A 24,602-nucleotide genomic window follows, 5' to 3' on the forward strand; every position below is an offset into this window, starting at 1 on the left:
GAGGCGAGAGAGAAAGGACAGTGATTATCTGATATCGTTATACAGAAGTTGTCAGAAAGGGTTGCACAATGGGAAGGAAATTACTAAAGAGGGGGCCATTCAAGAAGTAAACTATACAACAATTGTAGGAGCCAATTAATTGGTAACTTATTGGACACAGAAGCTTGCAATAGATGGCTGACTGGTTGACAGGAGCACCGTTCCTGTAAGTGTTTAGAAATAATAGAGTAAATTTCACCACTTCACATACTGAATAGTCAACTGTTGCAATGTACTCTAAATATGCTAATCCACAGCGCCCGGTGTCCGCCGGAGCAGGAGACCCATGTGTCTAAAAAGTGGAAGGCTACTATGGCACAATACAAAGAATTCACAAAAGACCTAAATGATCAACATTAGAAAGTTGTTACTTTCTTTCTACTTGCTACTTATAAAAGAAAGGCAGCCGTGTTGTTGCATATTCATATCGCCTGGCACGTTTTAACGGGCCTCTGTAATTGGTGCCGGTGTGCCAATCACTCCCTTAGCAGGCAGAGAAAGGACTGCAGAAAGCATCACATACACCTTGGAGAAGTAAATAATGTGGCTCCCAAAGTGCCGGCATCTTTCATCCCAGCTTTAACCCACTAGGGAGCCTGGAAGCCTCTAGTTGCCCATTGCATTGGGAGATGGATCTCCTTTATTAATTGGTTGTTTTGCTCTTGACAACTAGCTGAACCTTTCCCTTCTCCCATCACCAATCAAGAGTTGAGAGAGAATCTGTCAAGCATTTCCACCCCAACTGACTTGGTTTTAGCCCTCAATTTTTCTGCTTTTGACTTCATAAAAAGAAGTAGAAGGTCATGTTAAATCACCTTCTGGTTAGGCACTAGAACAGGTTGCTCAGAGAAGCTGTTGGGGCTCCAACCCTGGAAGTGGTCAAAGCCATGTTGGATGGGGCCTTGGCAACCTGGTCTAGTAGGAGGTTTCCCTGCCCATGACAGGGTGTTGGAACTAGATGATCTTTAAGGTTCCTTCCAAACCATTCCATGATTCTATGATGTTTGAAGCCTGCATTGGTCCTGGGAGCATTTGGAACTGAGCAACAGTGTTAGCTTTTGCAGTCTTCCAGACCTCATTCATGGAAAGATGACTTAGTGATGGCAAGTGATGCTAGGAAGCTGGGGTTTCAGGGTTTGGATCCTTTGATCCAAGCCACTCTTCAGATCTCTGTGTAAGGCAAACAGGGTTAAACTAGATAGCAGCCTTTGCAAAGCAGGTGTGAGGTGTCAGTCCCTCTGCACAGCACTTCTGCAAAGTGCTGAGCTTTCAGGATGCAAGGAATTTCTTGTGTAAACACTCTGTATTATTTATATGTGTTGTCAGTGTTAATAAGTTGTAGTTGATAGTAGGAGAAGGCCTTCTAACTGGTGACAGGACTGTGCAGGTTGAGTGGAAGAAGGATGGAGCAGGCTGGGAAAGTAGAGATATTTCTCTACTGGGAAAGTAGAACAATTTCTCTTGAAGCCCTTTTCAGTGCTTTTGGAAGGGAGGAACTGAGTAAGAGGCACCTGGGGTGATCTAGCACCATGAACTATGCTGGCTGTTAGAGATGGCCGCACTCTTGGAATCAAATGACAGATCCTCCAAGGTTTCTGAGTTTGGAGAACTTTGTTCTTCAGGTAAATGAGAGCTGCTTGGTAGACAGGAGATGTTTCTTCAGACCACCACGCCTCTAACTAATAGTTGGAGTCAGAGAGATAACGGAGGGTGTATCAGTGCTGATATTTGGACTGTGTGGAGTACCTGCTGCAGACTGGTCCTTGCATGCTTGAATTATGTAGCAGGTTATAAATAATACAGTAAACTCCTGACATTCAAGACACGATTCTGTGGTATTTCTTAAGGCAATGATGTTATGAAGCATCCAGGTATGACCGCTTTGCATCTTTCACTGGTCTGGTCCCTGCCTGGAGAGAGAGAGATTTGATTTTTTTTATACCTGTTGTAAAGATGGACTTCCAAAAGGTCTAATTTAAAAGATGAAATCAAGTTCAATTTGAATTTAATTCAGACCTTTTTACACTTCAATTTAAATGATGTTTGAAAGGAATGGTTCCTTCTTATTGCTCATTAAATGTGGGACAGGTCATGTTTTATTGTCCCTTTTATGACTCAGCCGTTTACTGCTGCAGTGGCTTGGCCAGCTTGTGATCATTTAATCATTTAATGACATTGTTTTGCTCGCTCTGAAAGACCTGAGCATTTTTCTTTGCAATGCAAATAACAAGGTAGTCTGGAATTGCCTGCCTAATGAAGGAAAGAAACCCTTAAGTTCAACATTTTCCTTTTACTAGCCACAACTTTGAAGCACAAGATACAGGCTCTTCTGCTCTTGTGGAGCACACACGTATGGAGGACTCATGGGATGGTCAAGGTGGGGAGATCGCTGGGGTTGGTTCTTGCTTCTCTCTTTTCTGTATGTTCTTTAACCTCCTCCAGGAGCAAAGCCAAGAGAGGAACTAGATTTCTGTGTGCTGCCTTTAACTGCTCCTCCAGAAAAGCTCTGCCCTGCCTTGCCCCTCTGCTCAGACACCCTGATGCATGTTAGGACTGACCTAGAGCTGCCTTTGGCAGACAAGTGTCTTAAAACACAAACCAATGACACAACAAAAAGCAATAGGCTGATACTAATGAAGCACATTGTAATTAGAGCTGGCTGGGAATTTTCCAGTGAAAACTGCCTTTGTAGGAAAAAGGTGGATTCCTGGATATTGAATTAATTCACCTTCAATTTTGAAGGCCTTTTGCTGGAGCCCAGATCTGTTTTTCAGGAACATCACTGCTCTCCTGCCAGTGTACCTCAGGCCTAGCACCCAGGGTGAAGACAGCTCTTTCCGATTGCCCTTCCAAGCCAGAACAGCTGAGCAGATCTAACCATCAGCTCAGAGCTTGGCCCTGAACTGTTGTGTGTTCTAGAGCTAAGGAATTGAAAATCCAGTGTTCACAGTTTCCTAACCCATAAAATATAAGGGTTAGCAAGCAAAAACCATGACTTCTGACTCAGGAAGTCCCCAAGTCATAAATTGCTGGCAGCTGGGAGAGTGCATAAGGGAACTAAAGGTGATCTTGTTCCCAGAGCATCTCTGTTTGGAGCAGCCTTTGAGTTGGTTGGATCCCTGGTCATCTCACTTGGTTTAACTTTTCAGCTGAAAAGTGTCCTGGGCACATCCTCTTGATCCAAACGTGGCTGAAAGCTTTCACGTTTCCTGTGATGGTACCTTGGTTTTCCAAGCAGCCCAAAGTGTGGTTTGGGGCACACACCTGAAATCTTGGGTTTCTTCAGGCATTTCTGCTAAGAACATCATTGAAAATACACAGACTTTACTTGACAAATCCCAGTAAGAGAGTATGGCACCACTCCAGAAGTACTTAGATGGATCTCCCTGAGGACTGTGCCCTGGAGAACCTGTCTCAGAGATCTAGTATGTGACTCTTGCCTTTTTCCCCTTCTTTCAGATGGTCGCCCCATTGGTGTGGAGGGGATCCAGGTGCTGGGGACAGGAAATCTGATGATCTCTGACCTCACCGTGCAGCATTCTGGCATCTACGTGTGCGCCGCCAACAAGCCTGGCACTCGAGTGCGAAGGACTGCGCAGGGCAGGCTCGTTGTGCAAGGTGAGCAAACATGGGCCCTGGGGAGTGCTGATGCCCTCTGCACAGGCTCTGTGTGTTGCCTGGGCACTGTGATGGGTTGGACAGATTCTGACTCTGCTTCTCTGATGATACCAGCCACAGAACTTCTTCTCTAGATACATGGTTTTCCCGATGGGTGTATGTCTCTGTGTCCCACACAGATGAGTGGCACCCAGGCATCGTTCAACTGAGGCCTCAGCTGCATGGGTTGCAGTGGTTTCCTACCCCATCACAGGCATCTACTTGGCTTAACAGATGCTACTTGTTACTTGTTATCATATTTGCAGGTCTCAGCAGAAAGCCTGGGCTGAATTAATCAGCCAAATTCATCTCTCACCACTGCATGGTCCTTTGTGACATGGAGGCATGGATACTGTTCTCATACTGGACCCCTCTGCAGTGATATTCAGGAGTGGGAATCACTCACAGGGTATTTCTGTCCATCTGAAATGGCACCAGTAAGCCTAAAACCATTACCAAAATGTCAGCAAGACTCTTTTTTTACAGTCAACTCTGTATCTGAGCCCCTTGCCACCACATGAGTAAAGCACCCTTTGGGGACCATGCCCAGGAGATGCAGGTCATTCCCCTTCCCTGCAGCAACTGTCCCGAAATGCCACTTGTGAAGGGTGATTCGGCCCTGAGCAGAGATCAGCACTCAAGAAACCAAACAAATCCCCTCCACATGCTCCATGCAGCCAGTCTCCATGGTGAGGGGAACCAGGCAAGTATTTCAGCAGGCAAACCCAGCTGGCAGCATGCTCTGAATGGCAGTAATCCGCCCCTGATTACAGGCACTCACCTCCTCTTCAAGCTAGTCCACTTAAAGCATCTCACACCCTCATCAGTTCACTCATTAACTATTGACTGATGATATCCTGAATCTAAAATTACACACCTCCTGCCGGAGCCAGCTAATTGAACCTTTCATGCTGGTGGTGGGGAAAGTGCCCTGCACCAGCCCTGATGCTCACCTGACAGGTCCCAGGAGTCGCTGGCAGTGATCTGGCACTGCACTGCCTGTGCAGCAGCTGGCATCCCTTTTCCTCTTTGCCTTGGGAGCAGCAAGGAGCAACATAGAAAAGTGCTTTTCCAGGGCTGCTGATGCCTCCTGACTCCTATGGTCAGATATGAGAGGAGGTGAAACAGCAATCATTGCTCTTTGAGAAGGACAAGAAAGTTGGTGAAGGGTCTGGAAAACAGGCTTTATGAGGAGTGGCTGAGGGAACTGGGGTGGTTTAGTCTGGAGAAAAAGAGCTTAAAGGTAGACCTTCTTGCTCTCTACAACTTGAAAGAAGGTTGGACCAAGGTCAGTGTCTTCTCCCTAGTAACAAGTGATGGGATGAGAGGAGATGGCCTCAAGTTGGGGAGGTGTAACTCTTCACTGGAAGGGTTCTTGAACCCTGGAACAGGCTTCCTAGGGAGGTGGTTGAATTCCCATCCCTGGAGGTGTTTAAAAGCTGCAGAGATGTGGTGCTGAGAGCCATGATTTAGCACCAGACCTGGTAGAATTAGGTAATGGTTGGAATCCCTGAACTTAAAGGTCCTTTCCAACTGAAATGATTATATGATCCTATGAAAACTCACCATTTCTTTTGCTGTCAGATTTTCAGGCAAGCAGTGCAACAAGGGGATCTCCCAGCTGCCTGGCACTGGGCACACCTCTTGTTATGAAACTCAAGGTTTTGAGAAGAACCTTGCTGTACTGATAGAAATCCATTAGAGCTGCTGCAGGACAGCTCTGCACATGGTCCATGTGGCAGAGGTCTGCTAAATCCAAATGCCATCAGGCAGGCAGGCAGAGCCAAGATAAATTACCTGGAAAAGCCATGAAGTTGTAGAAATACATCTTTTGAACACTGTTGACTGCTCCTTTTAGCAACTGGATAAGTGGTGAAAGGTAGAGCAACTTCTCATTGCTACAGGTCAGCAGTTTTTGGTTTCTTTGGAGATTGGAACATCAGCTCCTGGGCAGCTGGGCTATTGCTGGAGTTCATCTGAGGTAGAATCACTGTGAATATTCACCTGGTGAACCAAGATGAAAACTCATCCCTAAAATGGTAATCGCAGGGCCATTGGAGCCCAGCCTCTCTGTGGAAGGGGGTTGGTTGCTCTTGTGTTCAGCAGTAGCAGAGAAGTTGGCAGTGGTATGGAGTGGCATGGCCAATGTGTCATTGAAGAAGAGGCATGAGCTGCAGTGTCCAGGACCCCTACTTGTGTTCCTCACCCATGAAATGCTTCATATTTTTCAGAGAGCTGTTGTTCCCTAGGGAAGTTCATGGCAGGCCCTTTCCAGGCAGCTGGGCTCATCCCTGGTTTGCTTACCCTCCCTCTGGAAGCAGCTTTTCCTTCCTCTGAATCTCATTTTGCCTGATTTTCCAGCTGAGAGGTACAAATGATTGCTGTTCAGGTTTGTCTGGGAAGAAAACAGCAATAATGACTGACATGGGAGACCGTGGGTTTTATCTTTGTCAAGATGTCAGTGATGCAAATTACATCCGTAAGGAGAATAAAAGCAAAGAGCAGGCTATCAAAAGCCTGGCTGGAGAGGAAGTTAGCATAGGCTAGGACAATACAGTGTCCTCAAAGCACGCCAGGCCAGGTACTTGCTGCCTTTATACAGGGGCCCTTGAAGTGCCTGGAGGCACAAATTAACCTGCCCCTCATCTTTTGAAGGAGGCAAGTTTTATAGGTGGGAAACTGGAGGAGAAAGAGCGATGTTTCCTGTTGTAAGGCAAGGAGTTAGCAGGAGGCTGGGACTGAGACCATGTCCTCCCTCCTGCTGCCAGTGATGGTCCTTGTACCTATCACTGCTGCCACGTGGGCAGAGGTGTCCCAGCTCAGGGCTCTCTCTTGCTCAGGCAGTAATGTCCTTTCTCATTGCAGCCTCTCCTTCAGATCATCTGATTATCTTCCTGGGAATTCCTCCTCCCTTCAGAGGAGAAGGCGTTGATCCCCAGCTCCCTCCCTCCCTGCCCTCCCCTGGCCATTTAGACTCCTTTGATCTCTTTTGTAAGGTTCTCACAGAAGAAAGTTTCCATTTTCTCTTCAGATCCTGGCGCAGCCATTTGAATATTGCTTTGTGCCGGGCTGCCAATGAAAGTCTCACGGGGGGAGTTGTGGAAGAGCCGAACGAATGCGTCGCCGGCTGCAACAGAGGCTGTGCGTGTGTGTGGTGCGAGGGAAGAGCAGGCTGCAGGAGAAGGCAAAAGGGAAAAAACTATATCAAAGTGCTTTCTCTCTACCTCCTGTGCAATCTTTTGTGCTTTATTATGTGTTTGGTGTCATAACAAACTGATGGGCTGTGAATGGCCAGATGGTCACCAGTGTTCTCCACTCCACACTTCATTTCCCCCTGAAAGCTATGCAGAAAAATGAGATCCCATCTCATAAATGAGTGCCCATCTTAAGGACACATTTCTGAAGGCTCTGCTGACAATGGCTGCCTTGTTTGCCTTGCTTTCTGCTGGCAGCACTGGGCAGTGCTGCTTGGTCCAGCAGATCCGGCTGTTGCTGTGTGTCCTGATGTTCCTTCCATGGTTCTTGCTGGCTGGCATTGCCAGCCTTGGCTGCAGGGTTGAATTCGGCAGATGCATTCCAGTTGCTGTGTTTTAGGCTTGGCTCTGTGACATTTCGGTTGTCCTCGAGTTTAGCCATAAATTTAGGTTGCAAAACCAGCTTCAGTAGATGCTGCATGGATCAGTGTGCCCCGTGGAGCACTCTCCTTCCTGCCCATGTTTTCCTTGCCTTCCCAAGGAAAGCCCCCAAGCAGGGACAAGTGAGCACTGAGATCTCATCTGTTGGGTTGCTGAAGTGAGTTGGGGTGCCTCAGCCTTTGTGAGCATTCTTCCACAAGTATGCTGGTAGGTGACATGGGTACACTGCTGCAGAGCTCCAGCCTGCACCTAAGGAGATGGAACTCATCCGTGTCTCCTGTTACAACCTACTGTTGTGATGCATCTTCATGCTCTCAGTTCATGTGCTCAGTTTGCTGAGCACAGTAATAGCTATTGAAGCACTTCTTTAACGATTCTGGGGGGGGGGGGGGTGTTGTAACTGCTTTTTGATACTGATGTCATGCCTTTAAATATTTATTAAAACTGCATGGTCTCCTCCCTCCCATTAAGTCCTGAATAATCAATGCTCTGATTTCTTCATAATTCATAAGCTAGGGCTGGATCCTGCCCACTCCTCCTTGCCAGCTTTTAATCCTCTGCTCTTAACAGTGATCTGCATTACCATCTTTATTAAAATCTTCATGGAGGGTTTAGAAGTGCTGCTTCTTGCCACCCAGGATGGCCTCTTGGCATGTAGTGTGGAAGAGGGAGAGACCACTGTGCCTCTGAGATGAGCACTCACTGACAAGATGCTCTATTTATTATGAAAGATGACTGTGGTGGAGGGCTTGGCTGACAGCAAGGCTTGGTGAAGTCAAGGCTTTGCTTCTACTCCTCATGCTAACCCAGGGCCAGAGGTGGAAAAGTCTCAGTCCCTGTCAAAATCATTTGAAAGGGCAGGGAGAGAGAGGACATGGGAGGAGAGCAGATGATCTTCTCTCCAGGAAATGAGCTCTTCACCCCCAGACCACACACCAGCAGCTGCCTCAGGGCACTCTGCCTGGGAACACTGGTACGAACACCAAGCTGGGTGCAACCTGGTCTGGGGTAGCAGAGAGACATGTCCTTGCAGCAATGGCTGGACTTTAATGGTTGGACTCAATGACCTGAAAGGTCTTTTCCAACCAAAATGATTCTGTTATTCTATGCCCCTATGTTAAGACCCTGGTGATGCTACGCCATGTTCTTTCTCTGATGTCAGAAGCTGGTGATGTGCATAAGGAACATTTTAACTCCATGGATTTCTGTTGAGGCATGGGCCCTTATGCTGTTGCAGCTCCACATTGTGGGTCCTTCTGCCCCAAAGGGAGCAGGGTGAGATCTGAAAGGGACAGAGCAATGTCTGGAGAAAGCCAGGAGGAGCAGGAGCAGTGGAAGAGCATCCGATGATTTGCAGCAAGGGGTGCCACCAAGAAAGGACACCTTGGCACATCAGAGTTTGAAGGAGTAGCTGCCTGCTCCCCAGAGAGTTTAAGCAAGTTAACCAGGGGCTGGGGTTTTGATCTGGTTCTGTTTAGGAGGGACAGCCGAGGGGAGCAGGAACCCGAGGGGCCACGGTCCTGAATAGCATCACTGGCAGTGAGCCAGCGGCCGCAGCTGCACGTTGGCTGTCCTGAGTCACACGCGACACCGCTCCAATTACTCCCTCTTGACACGGGCTAATAAGGGAGGATAAGGGGAGCTGGCGGCTCCAGAGGGCTCACGCCGGGTGCTTCTTTCCATATTTAAACTTTGCTTCTGCTGGAACAAGCGATGGGTTTGAGATTTGGCAAAGCAGGGAGGGGAGGCAGAGGCAGAGAGCCAAGCAGCAGGATCTTTAATGAAGCTTGGAAGATGGCTGTGCCCTTCCTTGGCATCGCGGGTTTGCACCTGTGAGTAGCGCGGGTGCAGCTCGGGAGCCCAGATGAAAGCAGGGTGGTGCACAGCCGCTTGCAAAGTAATTGCTCCTGCAAAACAGCCAGCACAAAGCAGGAGGCGGGAAGTTAAGGAAGTCTTGAAAATCAAGTCCCTAATGCTCTCATTGCACACCACAAAGGGACCATTCACTGCAGGGATGGGGGGGGGTGCTTCCCCCCTGTTTCTCCCTGCTTCCAACTTTTATTGAACCCATCCTGAATTTTATTTTAATTTATAAGTCTAGAGGGGGAGAAATGGAGGAGGGAAATGAAAGGACAAGGGATCGATTGGCACCTGGGGAAGTTTAGCAGGAGGTTCTGGAAATACGTGCCCATTAGGTTGTTGAGATCAGGTTCATTAGTGGACCTGAGCAGTGGGAGAAGTAGCCTGACAGTAAACTCTGCCAGCAGACACCCCCCACCGCTAACATAAGTCAGACCTGCCATGCTCCACTTCCCTTTGATTATTGAAAATGAAAGAGGGGGCTCCTTGGAGGCAGACAGGGCTCATCAGTGAATTCCTGTGTCTTTCTGCTTGCAGGACTTGTAATGTTCAGGACTTTGCTCCTGCTCACATACACCTTGCACTGTGCTTTGGCCTTGTTGCAGCAGGAGCAATGTTCTTTCTTTGCATGGAGGCAGTTGGAGAAGAGATTTATCCCACAGCAAACCCTGAAGATTGTTTTAGGTTTTGGCCATGAACCATGAGGCTCTGCTCTTGCAACTTAAGGAAAAAACTTCTTTATTATGGGGGTGCTGCAGCATTGGACTAGGCTGCCCAAACAAGCTGTGGAGTCTCCTTCTCTCAAGACTTTCAAAACCCACCTGGACATGATCGTGTACAACCTGCTCTAGGTGACCCTGCTTTAGCAGGATGGTTGTACTAGATGATCTCCAGAGGTCACTTCCAACATTCTGTGCTCCCACCTGCAGCCTGGCCACTCCTCCACACATTTTGCTGGATCACTTTGCTCCCTTCTCCCATCTGAGCATCTCTGCTGGTGGCAGAGCCCACCAACCCTGGGCTTAGGAGGTGGCAGTGAGTGGCACCGAGCATGTCTCCCTGGATAATCTTGCTTGTGTCGGAAGAATTTGACACCAGCCATCCATTACATGACACTGGTGGGTAAATTCATTATGGGCCTGTGTCTCTTATCTGTTTGCTGCTGGTTCCACCTGATTTTAGGTTTCAGCAGCATCGTGGAGTATATTTATCACCTCGCTCTTTGAAGCGTAACTGCTTGAATCAACTCACCAGTGTCTCTCAGGCCCTGCTTTCTGTAGCCTGATGTGCTGGTTTATTCTGATAAATGATTTCAAATCTATTTTGAGCTGCTGGAAGGGGGAAAATCACTTTCCATTAAAAACCGTTATTGTTAAAGATGAAAACGTGGTTACAGAGCAAGCAGCATTTATAGGCATGGTGGAGTCTTCTCCCAGGCTTGGCAGGACCCCGAGGGTGAAAAAGTCCTCCCAGTCTATTGCTACCAGGAGAGTCTGCAGCAAGTCTGGAATTTATATCATGATGGCCCTGCATGGTGCCACACACTCTGAAGGGTTATGAGCATGCTTTCCATTCTACATGTGTGCAAGTGACCAGAGACTGCTGACCTCCCAGCCTGTTTCCCTAACAAGCAGGATGCAGTTTTCAATAACCTTTGTCAGATATGGATTATTTTGCAGCATTGGGGTTGCTTTCAGTAGGAGACTGGGGAGAGGTGAGGGAGCTTACATCTTGATGCTGCCTGCCTGAAACCTGCAGAGCTCACTTCACTCTCTGTTAAGTACTGAGCCTGACCTTCAGGTGCCCTCTGTGAAGCCATAACTGCCAGGTTGGATGACCAATTGATTACAGGCACACCATCCAAACTGTAGTTACCTGCTGCCTATGCTGTGGGTTGGCCAAGTATCTCATGTTCCCAGGCAGAGGAAGCTTACTGAAGCCCACGCTGTGATCACAAGTGGGATCATCATGACTTTTCTCACCCTTCTTCTTCCTCCTTTCAGCCCCTGCAGAGTTTGTGCAGCATCCCCAGTCCATTTCGAGGCCTGTGGGGACTACTGCCATCTTCACATGTGTGGCTCAAGGGGAACCACCCCCACAGATCACTTGGCTGAGGAATGGGCAGATCCTGGAGACTAGTGACCACATTAAGCTGAAGAATAACAACAGGTAAGTCCTGTTGTGCTGGCTGCTGGCACTGCAGCATGGGCTGGAGAGCTGTGTGAGACCTTCGGCCAAGTTGTGCCATTCCCAAGCATCCATCTGGAGTACCATGCATGGAGGACTGACGTCATCTACTTAATGGTCCAAAAATAGCTGTCCCTACAGGTTTATTTCTTGGACAAAGAACAAATTGGCTCACACAGGCCTTAGCTTTTGTGACAACAGCAGATATGGGGCAGATGTGGACTGTTTGGTGAAGGCTGGCAGAGAGCAGTGGGCTCTGCAGCATGTCCTGGTGAGCTGTGCAAGCCCTGCTTTCACCACAGCCCTATTGTGCTGAGCAATGGGTAACGTGCTTGGGGCCGAGATGGGAATGAGTGACCTACAGAGACTGCAGCCCTGGTGCTTGAAAAGTGTTTTAGAGCCAGCTTGGCTTCAGCAGGCTAGGTGGAATGAATTCAAAGCCATTTTTTTAAACTATCTGGACTCCAGTAAAAAAGGGAAGTGGGAGAGATGTTGGCTTGCTTTCTACATCAGAAAGAGCTAATGTGAAGGTGGTAATGTCCAGAAGCAGGTCTGTGGATTCATCTCAGCCTTTGATATACTAAAATACTGCTCCTGTCCTACCAGCTGTGCTTTGCAGGCTTACATTTCAGTGCTTCATGCTTTGTTGTATCAGGCCATTAGTGTTAGACTTGCCCTGATGGTGCAGGAACCTAGTAGAAGTTTGTCTTCAGTCTGCTCATCATCTAGGTATTTCTGAAAGGACGAAATGTTGTCCCTGGAGCTGGCAGAGACTACACTCGCTGCACAGTGGAGGAACCATGCTTGAGCCCCTGAACATTAACCTGAGTGGGTGTGCAAATGCAAATACATTTGAAATAATATTTGCATGGAAGCTGAATTTCACTAAACTTCAGCCTCTTATCGCACCAGGGAAGAGCATTTTCTCTTGAGTACTAAATAACTGCATTTTCATGCGAGGGGATGGGGATGTTTGTGCTGGGGAAATGATGCAGTGGGATGCACTTAGTGTGGAAATTGCAAGTTGACAACATAGTTTCTATGGAAATAGCATGGAACAATGTGCTGAAAAATAATAATAATTGTGCTGGAAACCTCAGTTATTGGTGGAGATTTCTGCTCTGTGGTGTCACATAGCTGCTCTGTGTATGAAGAAACACATCTCATGATGTGTGACCCTTGCTGAAGGGTCTGGACATTCAGTTTAGGCTGTTGGGAATTGCTGTGTGGCTACCATGGCTTGTTCCTCAAGTTAAAACTGATATGTTGTTTTTCTAAATTTCTCTATAATCTGTCTTTCTGTTTTGATGTTTGAGGCTCTTTTAAAGCTTAGTTACGTGAAAGACTCTTCACTGACTTTGTTGCCCTTCTCTGGACATGCTCCAGCACCTCAATGTCCTTCTTGGAGTGAGGGGCCCAAAACTGAACCCAGTATTCGGGGTGTGGCTTCACCAGTGCTGAATACAATCAGGCTCATGGTCTAGTTCATTGCATGGGATTTCTGAGCCATATCTGCCCTTAGGATATGAACAGAGCAGAAACAGAAGGGAAATCAGTGCATCTGACCAGGAAGCAGTCAAAAGTGACTGAAGACTGTGCAAGCAGTCATTAAATCCATGACAAAATTCACACTGAGTCCAGCTTTGCATCTCACCCAGATGTCTTACCTGGGAAATCATTCCTCTTCACTGATGGAGGAAGGTAAAAAGAAGGTCTTTGGTCAGGGTTGTGTCTCCTGGAGCTGCGCTACGCAGCCACATGAGCTGCGACTTGGTGGACATCGCTGTAATCATTTTCTTATGGGAATCATTTAATGCAATTTAGCATCAGCCCTTTCCTCTGCGAGCTCAGTGATCAGATTACATCGCATCTGGCAGAGGCTGGGGGAGCTCCACCAGTTAGTGGGGCTCAGCTGACACGTGGCATCTTCTCAAGCTATAGTAACGTGATTGTAAAGCTGAGCCCTAAGGCCATCGTCCTCCACGATGCTGAACTTTCAGCTTCTTGCGCACTAGGCTTGGTCTACTCTGACCCCCAGCTTCAGGCAAGTGGCCATGTCTGGTGGTTTCCAGAGCTGTCAGTCTGAAAAATGCCCTCGCTGGTACAGCAGAGCTGGGTGCTCTGTGAATTAGAGGAAACAGATCAACGGCTGGTTTGTTGTTTTTTTTTTTTGCTGAGCTTTCTCAAGTTGTTCTTTGTTTCGTTCTCATGGGCATGACTAAGAGCTGTAACCCACTTAGTTCCAGGCAGAATCAGTTTGTGATTATGCTTTGGATTTATCAGTCTGTTGCACTTGGAAAATATTTGTCCCTGTAAAGATGGATCTTGAATCTACTAGTAATGAAGCTACTAAACTGCACTATGAGTTTTTTAATTAGATTACATGGTTTCCTAGAAAATTCATTTGGATTAAAATTCTGCTTAATATGGCAATAAAGGTCTGAATGCCCCCAAAGGGATATTTTAGGAAAAAAAAGCAGTAAATCATCCCAAATCATATCATTTGCTAATTGATTGCAAAATGTTGCATTAGGAGCAACTTGTTTCATGTAAATAAGCACAGCTAAAAGTGAGGTCCAGACCTGCAGAAGATCACAGAATCACAGAATTGTCAGGGTTGGAAGGGACCCCAAGGATCATCCAGTTCAAACCCCCCTGCCATGGGCAGGGACACCCTCCACTAGATCAGGTTGCCCAGAGTCACATCCAGCCTGGCCTTAAAAACATCCAGGGATGAGGTTTCCAGCACGTCCCTGGGCAACCTGTTCCAGTGTGTCACCACCCACATGGTGAAGATGGTGTGTGCTCTGCTCCTGAGGCATGGCTCCTGCAGGCAGTAGCATATCTGCACAAACCCACAGCCCATGGGAAGATCTGTCCACCAAACTGTTGCTTCACAAAGTTGAGAAGGGTCTTCTGGCATCTACCTCGCCCCATGCTGTCTCTCAAACGGCAAACCCAAGGGGAGCAAACCCTGAAGGTCAGGGGATTCCAGAAGCCCATCATTGTTGAGATGAGAGACAGCAGCTTCAGTATTGGATTCATGACAGATTGGTTGTGGTTGCTGGTATGACATCAGACGATCACTTGCTAAGCAACTTCCAGCCTTTGAGCAGAGTAAAATAAGCCTCATGGGCTGGGGCCGATAAATACTTCTTCGCTCGTGGTCCCTCCAATGTGAGTTCTCATCACCTGATGTGTTGACAGTTTCTGGTCACATTAGCATTAAAGATCAGCCTTCTGCTGTGCCCTCTCCAGAGGTGGTTGTTATGTTTTGAAAATGCCAGCTGTGTGGGAACAAAATATCCAATCGATGATTAGCAAAAATCAAAAGCAGTTCTGGGATAGCAGATAATTGTTAATGAAAAATGCATGAAGGCTCAAGCGTGGGGAATTGTGGGCTTTGCCATTAAAAGCTGTGAATAAAAATCATTGAAGGAGCTGCTGATGGGGCTGCCTTGCCACACAGGTTGATGGAGCCGATGGCTGCCAGGGTGATGCTGCGCTCAGCTATGCTCTTGGGTGGAGACACTGATGGAGGCTTTTTGACTTGGGTGGAACCATTTCTGTGTCGGGCAGCCACAGAGTCTGTCCCTCTCTGTTGATCAGAGATGCAGTTTTGCCTGTGTTGTTCCTGGGGTGATGGGGATCAATCATGATCCAAATGCCTGAGAGGGTGTAATGGGCATTTCCAGCATGATTCCCACCTGGCATGACCGGCTTGGCCTGAAAGCAGCTGTCTTACTGCAGGAGGAAGGGGTGGCCCAATTTAATAGAGGGCTTGTGTGAAATCATGCTTTCTAGGTTATTACTTCAAAATTTACAAGGAAGCATGAAATAGTACCCAAATTACTACTCTGAAAGCTTTATTGCTTTTCTTCCCTTGACCCAATCAGGTTCAGGGGGTAATTTTCAGCCAGAAGTATATCACACTATGGGGTTCGTATTGCTGTAATAGCAAGGAACAAAGGCCAACATCTTCAGAGAAGGCAGGCTCTAAATATTGATTTTCCAAGAAGATTTTATTTACAAAATGGTAATTGAGGGACTTCATTTGTTCCACCGGAAAAAGGCCTCAGCAGAACCTGAGCTCAGGTGGCGTTTGCTCTCCTCAGTGACCTTTGCTTATGAACTGTCTCCTTTTTAAAGTCTTCCTCCCTGGTTCACACTTGTTTTAGTGCTCTGGGAATGACTCACTTCAAGGGCCACAAATGTTCAGTGTTCATCAGGGAAAATATTCCTCCCTAAATGAACTTCAGGACAACTTTGCTTTCCTTGCACTTGTTGGGCTGCTTAAAACTAGGACAGACATGGAAATCATCAACCACAAACAGCACTTTGACCACAACAATCCCTGGCATTGCTAGAGGAGGAGTGGCTGGGAAGCTGCTCAGCAGAGAAGGACCTTCTTACTCTCTGCAGCTACCTGAAAGGAGAGTAGAGCCAGGTGGGCATTGGTCTGTTCAACCAAGTAACAATTGATGAGACAAGAGGAAATGTTCTCAAGTTGCACTAAGGGGAGTTTAGGTTGGATATTAGGAAAAATTTCTTCACTGAAAGGGTTATGAGGCATTGGAACAGCTTGCTCAGGGCAGTGGGAGAGTCGCCATCCCTGGAGATACCTAAGAGGCATGAAGATGTATTGCTTAGCGATATGGTTTAGGCAAGGACTCGTCAGCATTAGGTTAATGACTGGACTCGACGATCTGAGAGGTCTTTTCCAGTCCAGGCAATTCTGCAGTTCTGTGGCTGCTGGCACTTAAAATGCTCTTCTCCCCGCCAGCCACAGCCAGCTCTCTGCACTAATTTCATCACACTCCCTCTTTTGTGCGCCCATGTGCGTGCATGCTGATGTCCTTCCAGATGGGCCCCTCTTCTTCTTTGTGCTGCTGAATCGATGAAGAGGCTTCCTTCAGTTCTCAGACTTTTCAGAAGAGCCTTTGGAAGGCTGATCTCCGGTCACCGGCCCAGACCCCTGACCCCAGCCAGATCAGTCATCGTGATTGCCTATGAACTGCGAAGACAGCTTGGGAATAGCAGGGCTTTCGAGTGGCAGAGGCCTCTCGTTTCGGCTCAGCTGGGTGTGAATCTGCAGCAGCTCCTCTCCCCACTTCCATCAATGCCTGTCAGGCCATTGTGCAGAGATGTGATGGAGCCCTCTGCTCGCTGAGCAGCTTTGGTGACCAGCAGAAAGCCTTCTGGCATCTCGCCTTGTCTGACGTGCTCACGGCACTGCCAGTCTGGCACTCACAGGAAAGTTTTCCAACAGCAGATGTCCCAAAGTGACAGATTTTTTTTCTTCCTGTTGATGGGGAAAAAATAAAAGGACACTGCATATTTCAGATGGCTGACACGCAGAGACGCTCCGTGCCTCCTCACACAGCAACTCCATCTTTCCCTTTTGTCTGAGCTTCCTCAAGAAAAAGACAAAAAGCAGCAAAACCTGGGAAAGCTGCTGGACTGAAGCTGACCTCACCACACCACATCCTCCACATACCAGCAGCGATGCGGTGGGTGAGGGCAGGAAGAATTTGTCAGTAATTAAGATGAAAATGGATGCCCAGCAGAGGTATCAGCTGGGATGATGCTGGGCTTCATGTAGCTCACTGCCCGCTCCTGCTCTTCTCATCACAGCTACCAGCATGCTCAGGGCTCACACAGGGGTTTGCCAGGACATCAGCAGCCTTGTTTATAGACCTGGTTGGGGGTGTTACAGGGCCAACAGGGAGGGAAACCCCTTAGTCTAATGAAGCTGGGGTTTAGATGCTGGGCATTCTACTTACCAACTTCTCCATGCTTGTTTCTGCTCCTTACCCAGGTTTAGAGGCATCACCAAAACTCTGTTTTATTGACCCCATTGCCTGCTCATTGTTTCAGGGAATGTGGGTCCTAAGTGATGGATGGCTGAGGCTCTGATTGCATGGTGCATCCAAATACAGTCTTGTAAAGCTCAAGGAAAATGAACTTTTCAAAGCCTGAAGCAAGTTTCCAGCTACCTGCCATGTCCATTTTGCAGAAATTTATTTTATTTATTTATTTTGACCTGACTGCCTGCTAGCATTACCAGCTGCCCTGGGACCTCTGCAGAGAGACACCTGGGATGTCTGAGGTTCTGTCCAGCTCCAGGTCCCAGTGGTCAAGTGCTCTTCATCTGCCTGTGAGAGCAGCATGGCTCACCATGCAATCCTCCCAGGAGAGAGATGTCTTTGGCCTCAGCATCATGCCATCAGGCTCTTCACACGCTTGCATTGCTTTCCAACAAGGCTTCCCTCTTCTCTCTTTGGTGTCTTTTGCTTTCTCCAAGAAAATCAAATAAATAGAAACTTAGAATCTTAGAATGATTTGGGCTGGCATCTCCCACCTCTCTCGGCAACCTGGGCTAGTGTCTCATCACCTTCCTTGTAAAAAATATCCTCCTCCTATCTATCCGAATCTTCCTCTTTTAGTTCAAACCATCATCTCTTGTCCTGTCACAAGGCCCTGCTCAAAAGTCTGTCCCCAGCTTTCTTTTCAGAACCTTTAAGTAATGAAAGACCATCAAAAGGTCTCCCTGGAGTTTCCTCTTCTCCAGGCTGTACAACCCCAGCTCATAGCAGAGGGCAGGGGTTCCAGCCATCACACCATTGCTGTGGCCTCCTCTGGCCCTGCTCCAGCAGGTCCATGTCACTCCTCTGCTAGGACTTCAGAGCTGGACACACTACTGCAGGTAGGGTCTCACCAGGGTGGAGTAGAGGTGGACAATCCCCTTCCACTACACTTGAAAGCAGCAGGATCTAAATACTCCTCATTGTTCCTGGGCTGCTTGTGCCTGGTAAACCTAATGCCATTCTGGACTTGTGTGCCAGCCCAACCTGCCTGCTCTGGGGTGCCCAGGTGCAACAGCGGCTGCCTGGAAATAATCCTTGCATTGAGGGGGCAGAAGGAAGCTCTGCTGCTCCTTCTACACATCTGCTTAGTGCAGAGCTGCAAGTACAGCTTTTGGATGGTGTAATCCTGCCTTCTGCCATCTGTCCTCACAAGAATCAGCTCTTGTTGACGCAGTTGAGCCACACATCAGGGTCCTTCCTCCCTGTGCCTCCCTCCCAGCCCTGCCTTTCTCCTTCCATTTAATCAGATACGTTGAGCCCGTGGCTATCAGAGGAGCTTAGGGCTGATTCTCTAAAATCACTGTATCAGCTGAAACCATCGCATTTGATATTCCATTTACAATGTTTCCAAGGAAACAAAGGTACAGGACATAAATAGATGACTGTTAAACATTTGCTCACTCACCATGGTCCTGATAATTTGCAAGGCAGAAATAGGAATGTTAAATCAACAGCAATAGTAAATTTTAATATGGGAAGGCCAATATTTTGCTGCAATTAGAAGCAGGCAGGCAGGGGAAGGTTATTTATTGTTTCCACTTCCCATGTACAGGTTTTCATTTACATAAAAGGCATCTTCGATTATGACCCCCAGAAAGCTGTGAAGTGCCCCTCGCATCGGCAGGGATGCTTGGGATTTACTCATGTGCAGTCAAGTCCTAATTCCACCTGGAATTCATCACAGGAGAAAAAAAAATAATTTCTTTCTCCCTAGAAGCAGGCAGTAGATGCGGATTTTTGTAAGATTTGAGTCATTCCTTACAGCAAAATAGCAACCAAAAAGCTCCAAGTTGGTGTGGACCAAAAAGATGATGCTGAAGCTTGGAGTTGTTGTGGTCTTCCAAGCATTCATGCCAAGCCAGAAGCAAACCATACTTCAAACTAACTGGGCAGGACTGGAAATACAGATGCAGAAATAGGGGTTAATGCAGAGTGGTGCATGTATGTGGGATGCTGTAAAATGGAAGTGGTGGCAGTGGTGAGTGGGATTTTATTCACACAAATGGAATCATGTCATTCCAGGCTTGGTTTCTGAGGAAGGGAGCAAGCCCTGAAGAGAACAGGGCTTTCCTTGATGGGTCCCTGGCTGCTTGCATGCTGAACAGCAAGACAGAGCTCATTGGCTGCACAGCTACTTCTGAGTCAGTGTTTCCTGGCGGTGTTGTGAAGATACTGAGCAGTGCAGTCCTTGGGCTGGCCGTGAACTTGCTCTGGTCGTACACAGCCATTACTGGAGGGTTATGCAGTGCTGAAAGGGCCTTCAGTTCATGTGGCCACATGTATAAGGACTCTTGTTGTCCCTGTATTCAGGGAGCCACCTGGAGAAGGTGCAGAGGTGGGCACCATGCTCAGGAACACTCTCATTTGGGAAGCTCGTGCATCACTGGCTTTTCTCCCTCCTTTAGGGATGTTCTCCACCAGGGCAGCCAGTGCTTCTTTCTCTTAGAGATTGAAACCAGCACCTAATCATGGCGTAGAGGTCCCTGAGAGCAACCTGGGGGAACTGTCCTGATTGCTTCCCTGGGAAAGTGACCTTTGGTGCACCAGCATCAAAAAGATGCTCAGAGGTTTTGCAGGCAAAACCTGCAACCTGCTCATAAGCTTTGGATTTTGGCTTGTGGTGATCTTTCTGAAAATGCAGAAGCAGGAGCTGAGGCTGTAACCCTGTTGGATAAGTCAGCTAATCCCAGAGTTACTCTAAGACTGCTCTAATGTGCTATAATGCAATTAGAGCATCACCAGAGGGCTTTCTGGCTGCGCTTGATTAGACTTGGCTTAGCAACCGTGTGCAGTGCCTGGATGGGTCTCACTGGAGTGTACTGGAACTAAGCCAGTTAAAGCTGATTTGGGTGTATGGATGCTCTTGCCACAGAGCTGTCTCTATATTGTGGCTGGGATCTTTCTGCACTCACAGCTTCGGATCACAGACCTTTCCCATCCCACCCTGTGTCCCCATCTGAACCACAGATTTTACCAGGTGATGCAATCTGCCCAGTCACAGGATCTGGAAATGAAGCATCCATCTCCTGGGCTTTTCCTTCCCCAAAAGCACCATCCCAAAAGCTTCCTGGAAGCTTTATGTGGAAACAGAGGGATGTGGGATGCCCTGCCATCAGAGCCAGCATGGGGGCCACGGCATAGCCAGAGGGGAGGGAATGATAGAGTTGTAGAACTGCTTTGGTTGGAAAAGACCTTTAAGATAATTGAGTCCAGCCACTGCCAGGGATGTCCACTGCAGAACACTCAGTGAGACGCTTGTCCGTCTTGTGTCCTCACACAGCACTCTCTCCATCTACGGGATCAACCAGACAGATGAAGCCATCTACCAGTGCATCGCCGAGAACAGCGCCGGCTCCACGCAGGCCAGCGCTCGCCTGACTGTCCTGTGGGCGGATGGGCTGCCTGGCCCTCCGCAGGCCGTGAAGGCTGAGACGGTCTCTGCCACCACCATCCAGGTGTCTTGGAGAGAGCCTCTGCAGAACACCAAGGAGATCATCGGCTACGTGCTGCACATTCGGAAGGCTGCAGGTAGGGTGTGTCCGCTGCCCAGAGCATCTTCAGACTTCCGTAATTTAGCAACATCACCTGTTGGGTAAAACAGGTCTGCACAGCAGTGGGCAGTGCTGCCACCCATGTTCTCCATCACCTCCCTGTTCCTGAAAGACAGATAAGGCAGCAACACTGATGTAAACACCAAAAGGGTGGGGAGGGTTAAGCTGCATCATCAAATCCTGCTGCCCACTTAGGTGTCTGGCAAAGAGCACAGAAAGCAGCAGATACTGTGGGCAGATACACATCCACCTTGGGGACCACAGTTACCACTTGCAACATCTGTTTAGTCTCTTTACCTCTTGCAAAGCCTAACACTGCTCTGTTCTCTCCTTGCACTTCAGATCCTGTAGAGATGGAGTATCAGGAGGCTGTCAGCAAGAGCACCTTCCAGCAGCTAGTGACTGATTTAGAGCCCTCAACCAGCTACAGCTTTTATATAAAGGCTTACACCTCCCGGGGTGCCAGCAAAGCCTCAGAAGTCACAGTGGTGAGCACGCTGGGAGAAGGTAAGGAACACTTTGCGCTTGGACCATCAGCTGCTGAACCCCACTGTGCGCAGCAGCAGCAGCGCCAGTCACCCTGACACCCACTGCGGAGTGCTTTGGCACATCGCCTGTGGTGTTGATGCTCCTTGTTCCTGCTCCTCCTTGTACTCTGTGCCATCATGTGAGCCTCACTTGTATGGGGGGGTGGGGAGTCAGCGCCTGGCACAGCTCATGTTGTGGCGGTGGGGGGAGTGCAGGTCTGGCTGGTCTCTGTGTTGCAGCTGCTCTGGGCTTTTCCTACACCGCTTGCTAAGTGCAGATTTCCTGCTCAAGCAGCGTCTCAGCATCCTCCAGCAGCTCTGGTATTCGCAGCTCTTAACTTGAGCAGTGCCACACTTCTGTAAGTCTGATTTTTATTTTTTTTTTTTCCTGCTCTGCCCTGGAGAAATCACACTAGAACTGAGCTGTCCTGACTTACAAATCCCTGTCTTGGTGCAGCCTTCTGTTTCAGTGGCAAGTTAGGGCCATCTCTAAGGCCCTAATCCCCTGATTTGGCCTCCCAGTTGGGACCACCAGTTAACTTGCCCAGTAAGAAAATGGATACTTTAACGCAGGACCCTTGCACACAGACACCAGATAGCAACCACAGCCCCAGTGTGATCTGTCAGCGTTTTAGGAACATTTTTATGGAGATCTCCTCAGCACCTCTCAATCCTAGCTCCTTTCACACCGAGAAATGTATTTCTTAGGAGCATTGTATCATTCTCACAAACACTCAGTAGTTATGAATCTGCAGCAGAGAGGGCCTTGGGTGTGAGGATGTTATTTAGGATCAGATGAAAGAGTGTGTTGACTTCCAGGTGAGGGATCCGGTTCTTGTGCCATTTTCATCCCTTGCAGATTTTTGCTGCAGCATTTAAGCCAATAAATCCTCCCCCTGCTGGGTCATTGCTCTGCACATTTATTTTCCTTGGTACTCTGCAGGGCATCAGTCACCCTTTGAGTTTGTTTTTCCTTCCAATTTAGAGACAGAAGGATGGACTAAGGCAAAACTTGAAACTCCTTGACCCAGTGCACTGAGCTCAGCTACTGGAGCTAGAAGCCAGCCATGCTTCGTAGAGCCTGGGGTTTCTGCAGAAGTCTGGGTCAAGCTGAAGAGGACTTTTTGTCATTGTTGCCTTTAATCATGACACAAATAGTTAGGTGTCCAGTTATGGGATCATAAATTTCCTGGCTCTCTGAAGTTTCAAGGCATCGCTGTGCTGTTCTGCTATCCTCTAATACAGACTCGTCCTGTGTAACGAGACTTCAGCAATTAGCCTCACAGTCAGGATGGACAAGCTGACCTGGCTGAGATCACTCAACCCCAGCTTGCTTTTGTCTTGTAGGAGGATAAAAAGAGATTTAAAAGGCCCTGTTTTGGCTTGATTTGTTTGCTTTGTTTCACTTGGATGCTTGTTGCCTTCTGCTCACAGAAGAGAGAACATGTCAGGGAGTCAGGATCCAGTAGCTTTTGTCACCAAATTAAGGTTTCACTGCAAGCTTGCCTCTTCTCACAGCCAAGCCATCTCACCCCATTACTTCCCAGGGTGCACCAGGTAGCTGTGACTCCCCTGAGCTCAGATAGCCCCTGGTCTGTGCTAGCAGCCTTGGAAAGGGACAGCAATTCCTTGACACACTGTGTCTTGGTTTTGCCATCCTAGCTCAGCATGATGCACATGAGATGTGCACAGAGATGTGTGTGAGGCCCCATGGTGGCAGGGCCCTTCATGGCGCCACACTGGAAAGGACACGCTTTCTGCCTCACATGGGAAGGACACGGAGCCTGAATCTGGTAGGCAGGGATGCCTTGGTGGAATTTGAGCACCACTTGTTGGAGTGGCCAGCTGAGATTCTGCCAGCTGGAGACTGGTCTGAGTGCAAAAGTTATACTGGTATTGTCTGGAGTAGGAATATGATGAAGGTACTGAGGATCAGGGCTGCTTTCAACTTTTCAGAGCTGTGAAAGTGCTGAGAGTGCTTGGCTGAAGACTGCAATGCTTTCTAGTAGCACAATGCTCCTTCCTTTGTGCTAGTGATAGTTTAGGATGGAAAGTAGAAGGGAAGATGCCACAGAGAAACGACCCAAGTGAACCTTGTCCTCCACAAACCTCTCTTGCTTGGAAGGTCCTCTCGTCTCCTCCCTGTTGTTCTCTTTTAAGTCTCAGCCTCTCTCTGCTTCACTAAGCAGCACACACTCCTTCTCCTTGTCTTTTAATGCTTTTTAGGATTTTCTCCAGGACTTTTTGACATTTCTCTAGGGTGAAGACTGTTCCTTTAGTCATCTTCGGCTAAAGACACCTTCAAGAAGAAAGTTGAAATGACCTGGGGAAAATTCCAAACAGCACAGAAGAGGAAAACAAGTACCCCAGCCCTTAGCATGAGGGAGATGCCTCACTTATAGTAGATACTCTGTCTTATATATACTTCTGTGAAGCACCTATAGACTGCTGTGTGCACTTATATTTGCACACACATGCAGATATACTCCATCTGTATACACTTATTTGTGTAATAACATGACCAGCACGTGCATTCTGCGAGTGCATCCATATCATCTATATGATACATATATATATACTCAAAGCTTGAATAAATACTATATATTCCATACATCAAAGGAGAGAGATTCTTGTGGTTTTTATTAATTGTGAGGCTTTGCCAACTTGTCACAAATCAGGATGGCCCACATCAGTGTTTCTTTGTACCCTGGCATAGTGCAGTTTCCGTTTCTGTGGCATTTTCAGCCATCATTTGGAAAGTGATGCTTTAAGCAAGAGTCCAGCTTCTCAGAGTGGGGAATCCAGGCAATTCCTGATTTTGTCCTAAAGGGAAATGGGAAAATCAACAAACCAAACCAAACAAACAAAAAAGATAATTTCATTGAACTGCAAAAGTACTCAGCCTTGGGAGGAATGGTTCATTCTGGTAGCAGTAGAATTTACTCTGGTCTGCACCCAGAAAATGTGAAGCACAACCTTCCCATCTGCATCAGAATAAATCCTACACACAAAATGTACTTCAGCCTATGCTTTTCCTAGGGGCAGCACTCGAATAGGAGGGATCTCATGACCTCACTGAGGATAGATGCTCTGAGTCTTTCCTCCTGAATCCACATGGAGATGCTCACAAGTCAGCAAAGACTTGTGCTTCTCTTGATACTTATTTGGAGGGCATCCAGCAAAGACCCTGCAACCTGAAAGAGGGCATCGCTTTGGGAAGAGTCAGGGTAGCCTAGGTCCTTCTTCTCACCAGGAGAGATGTCTTTCCTTCCCCTAAGT

The 24,602-nt window shown here is 47.9% G+C and overlaps 1 protein-coding gene across 1 annotated transcript in view; it reads left to right on the forward strand.

Moving 5' to 3' along the window:
- Positions 1-24,602, forward strand: part of IGDCC3 (immunoglobulin superfamily DCC subclass member 3) — a 95,228-nt gene that overhangs the window by 64,995 nt on the left and 5,631 nt on the right. Inside the window, exons 6-9 of the mRNA XM_054387740.1 lie at positions 3,499-3,657; positions 11,195-11,360; positions 20,526-20,773; positions 21,139-21,303. Coding sequence (XP_054243715.1) covers positions 3,499-3,657; positions 11,195-11,360; positions 20,526-20,773; positions 21,139-21,303 — 738 coding nt within the window. The remainder of the gene's footprint in view (positions 1-3,498; positions 3,658-11,194; positions 11,361-20,525; positions 20,774-21,138; positions 21,304-24,602) is intronic.

This window comes from Indicator indicator, chromosome 16 (assembly GCF_027791375.1).
Source record: "Indicator indicator isolate 239-I01 chromosome 16, UM_Iind_1.1, whole genome shotgun sequence".
Taxonomy (NCBI): domain Eukaryota; kingdom Metazoa; phylum Chordata; class Aves; order Piciformes; family Indicatoridae; genus Indicator; species Indicator indicator.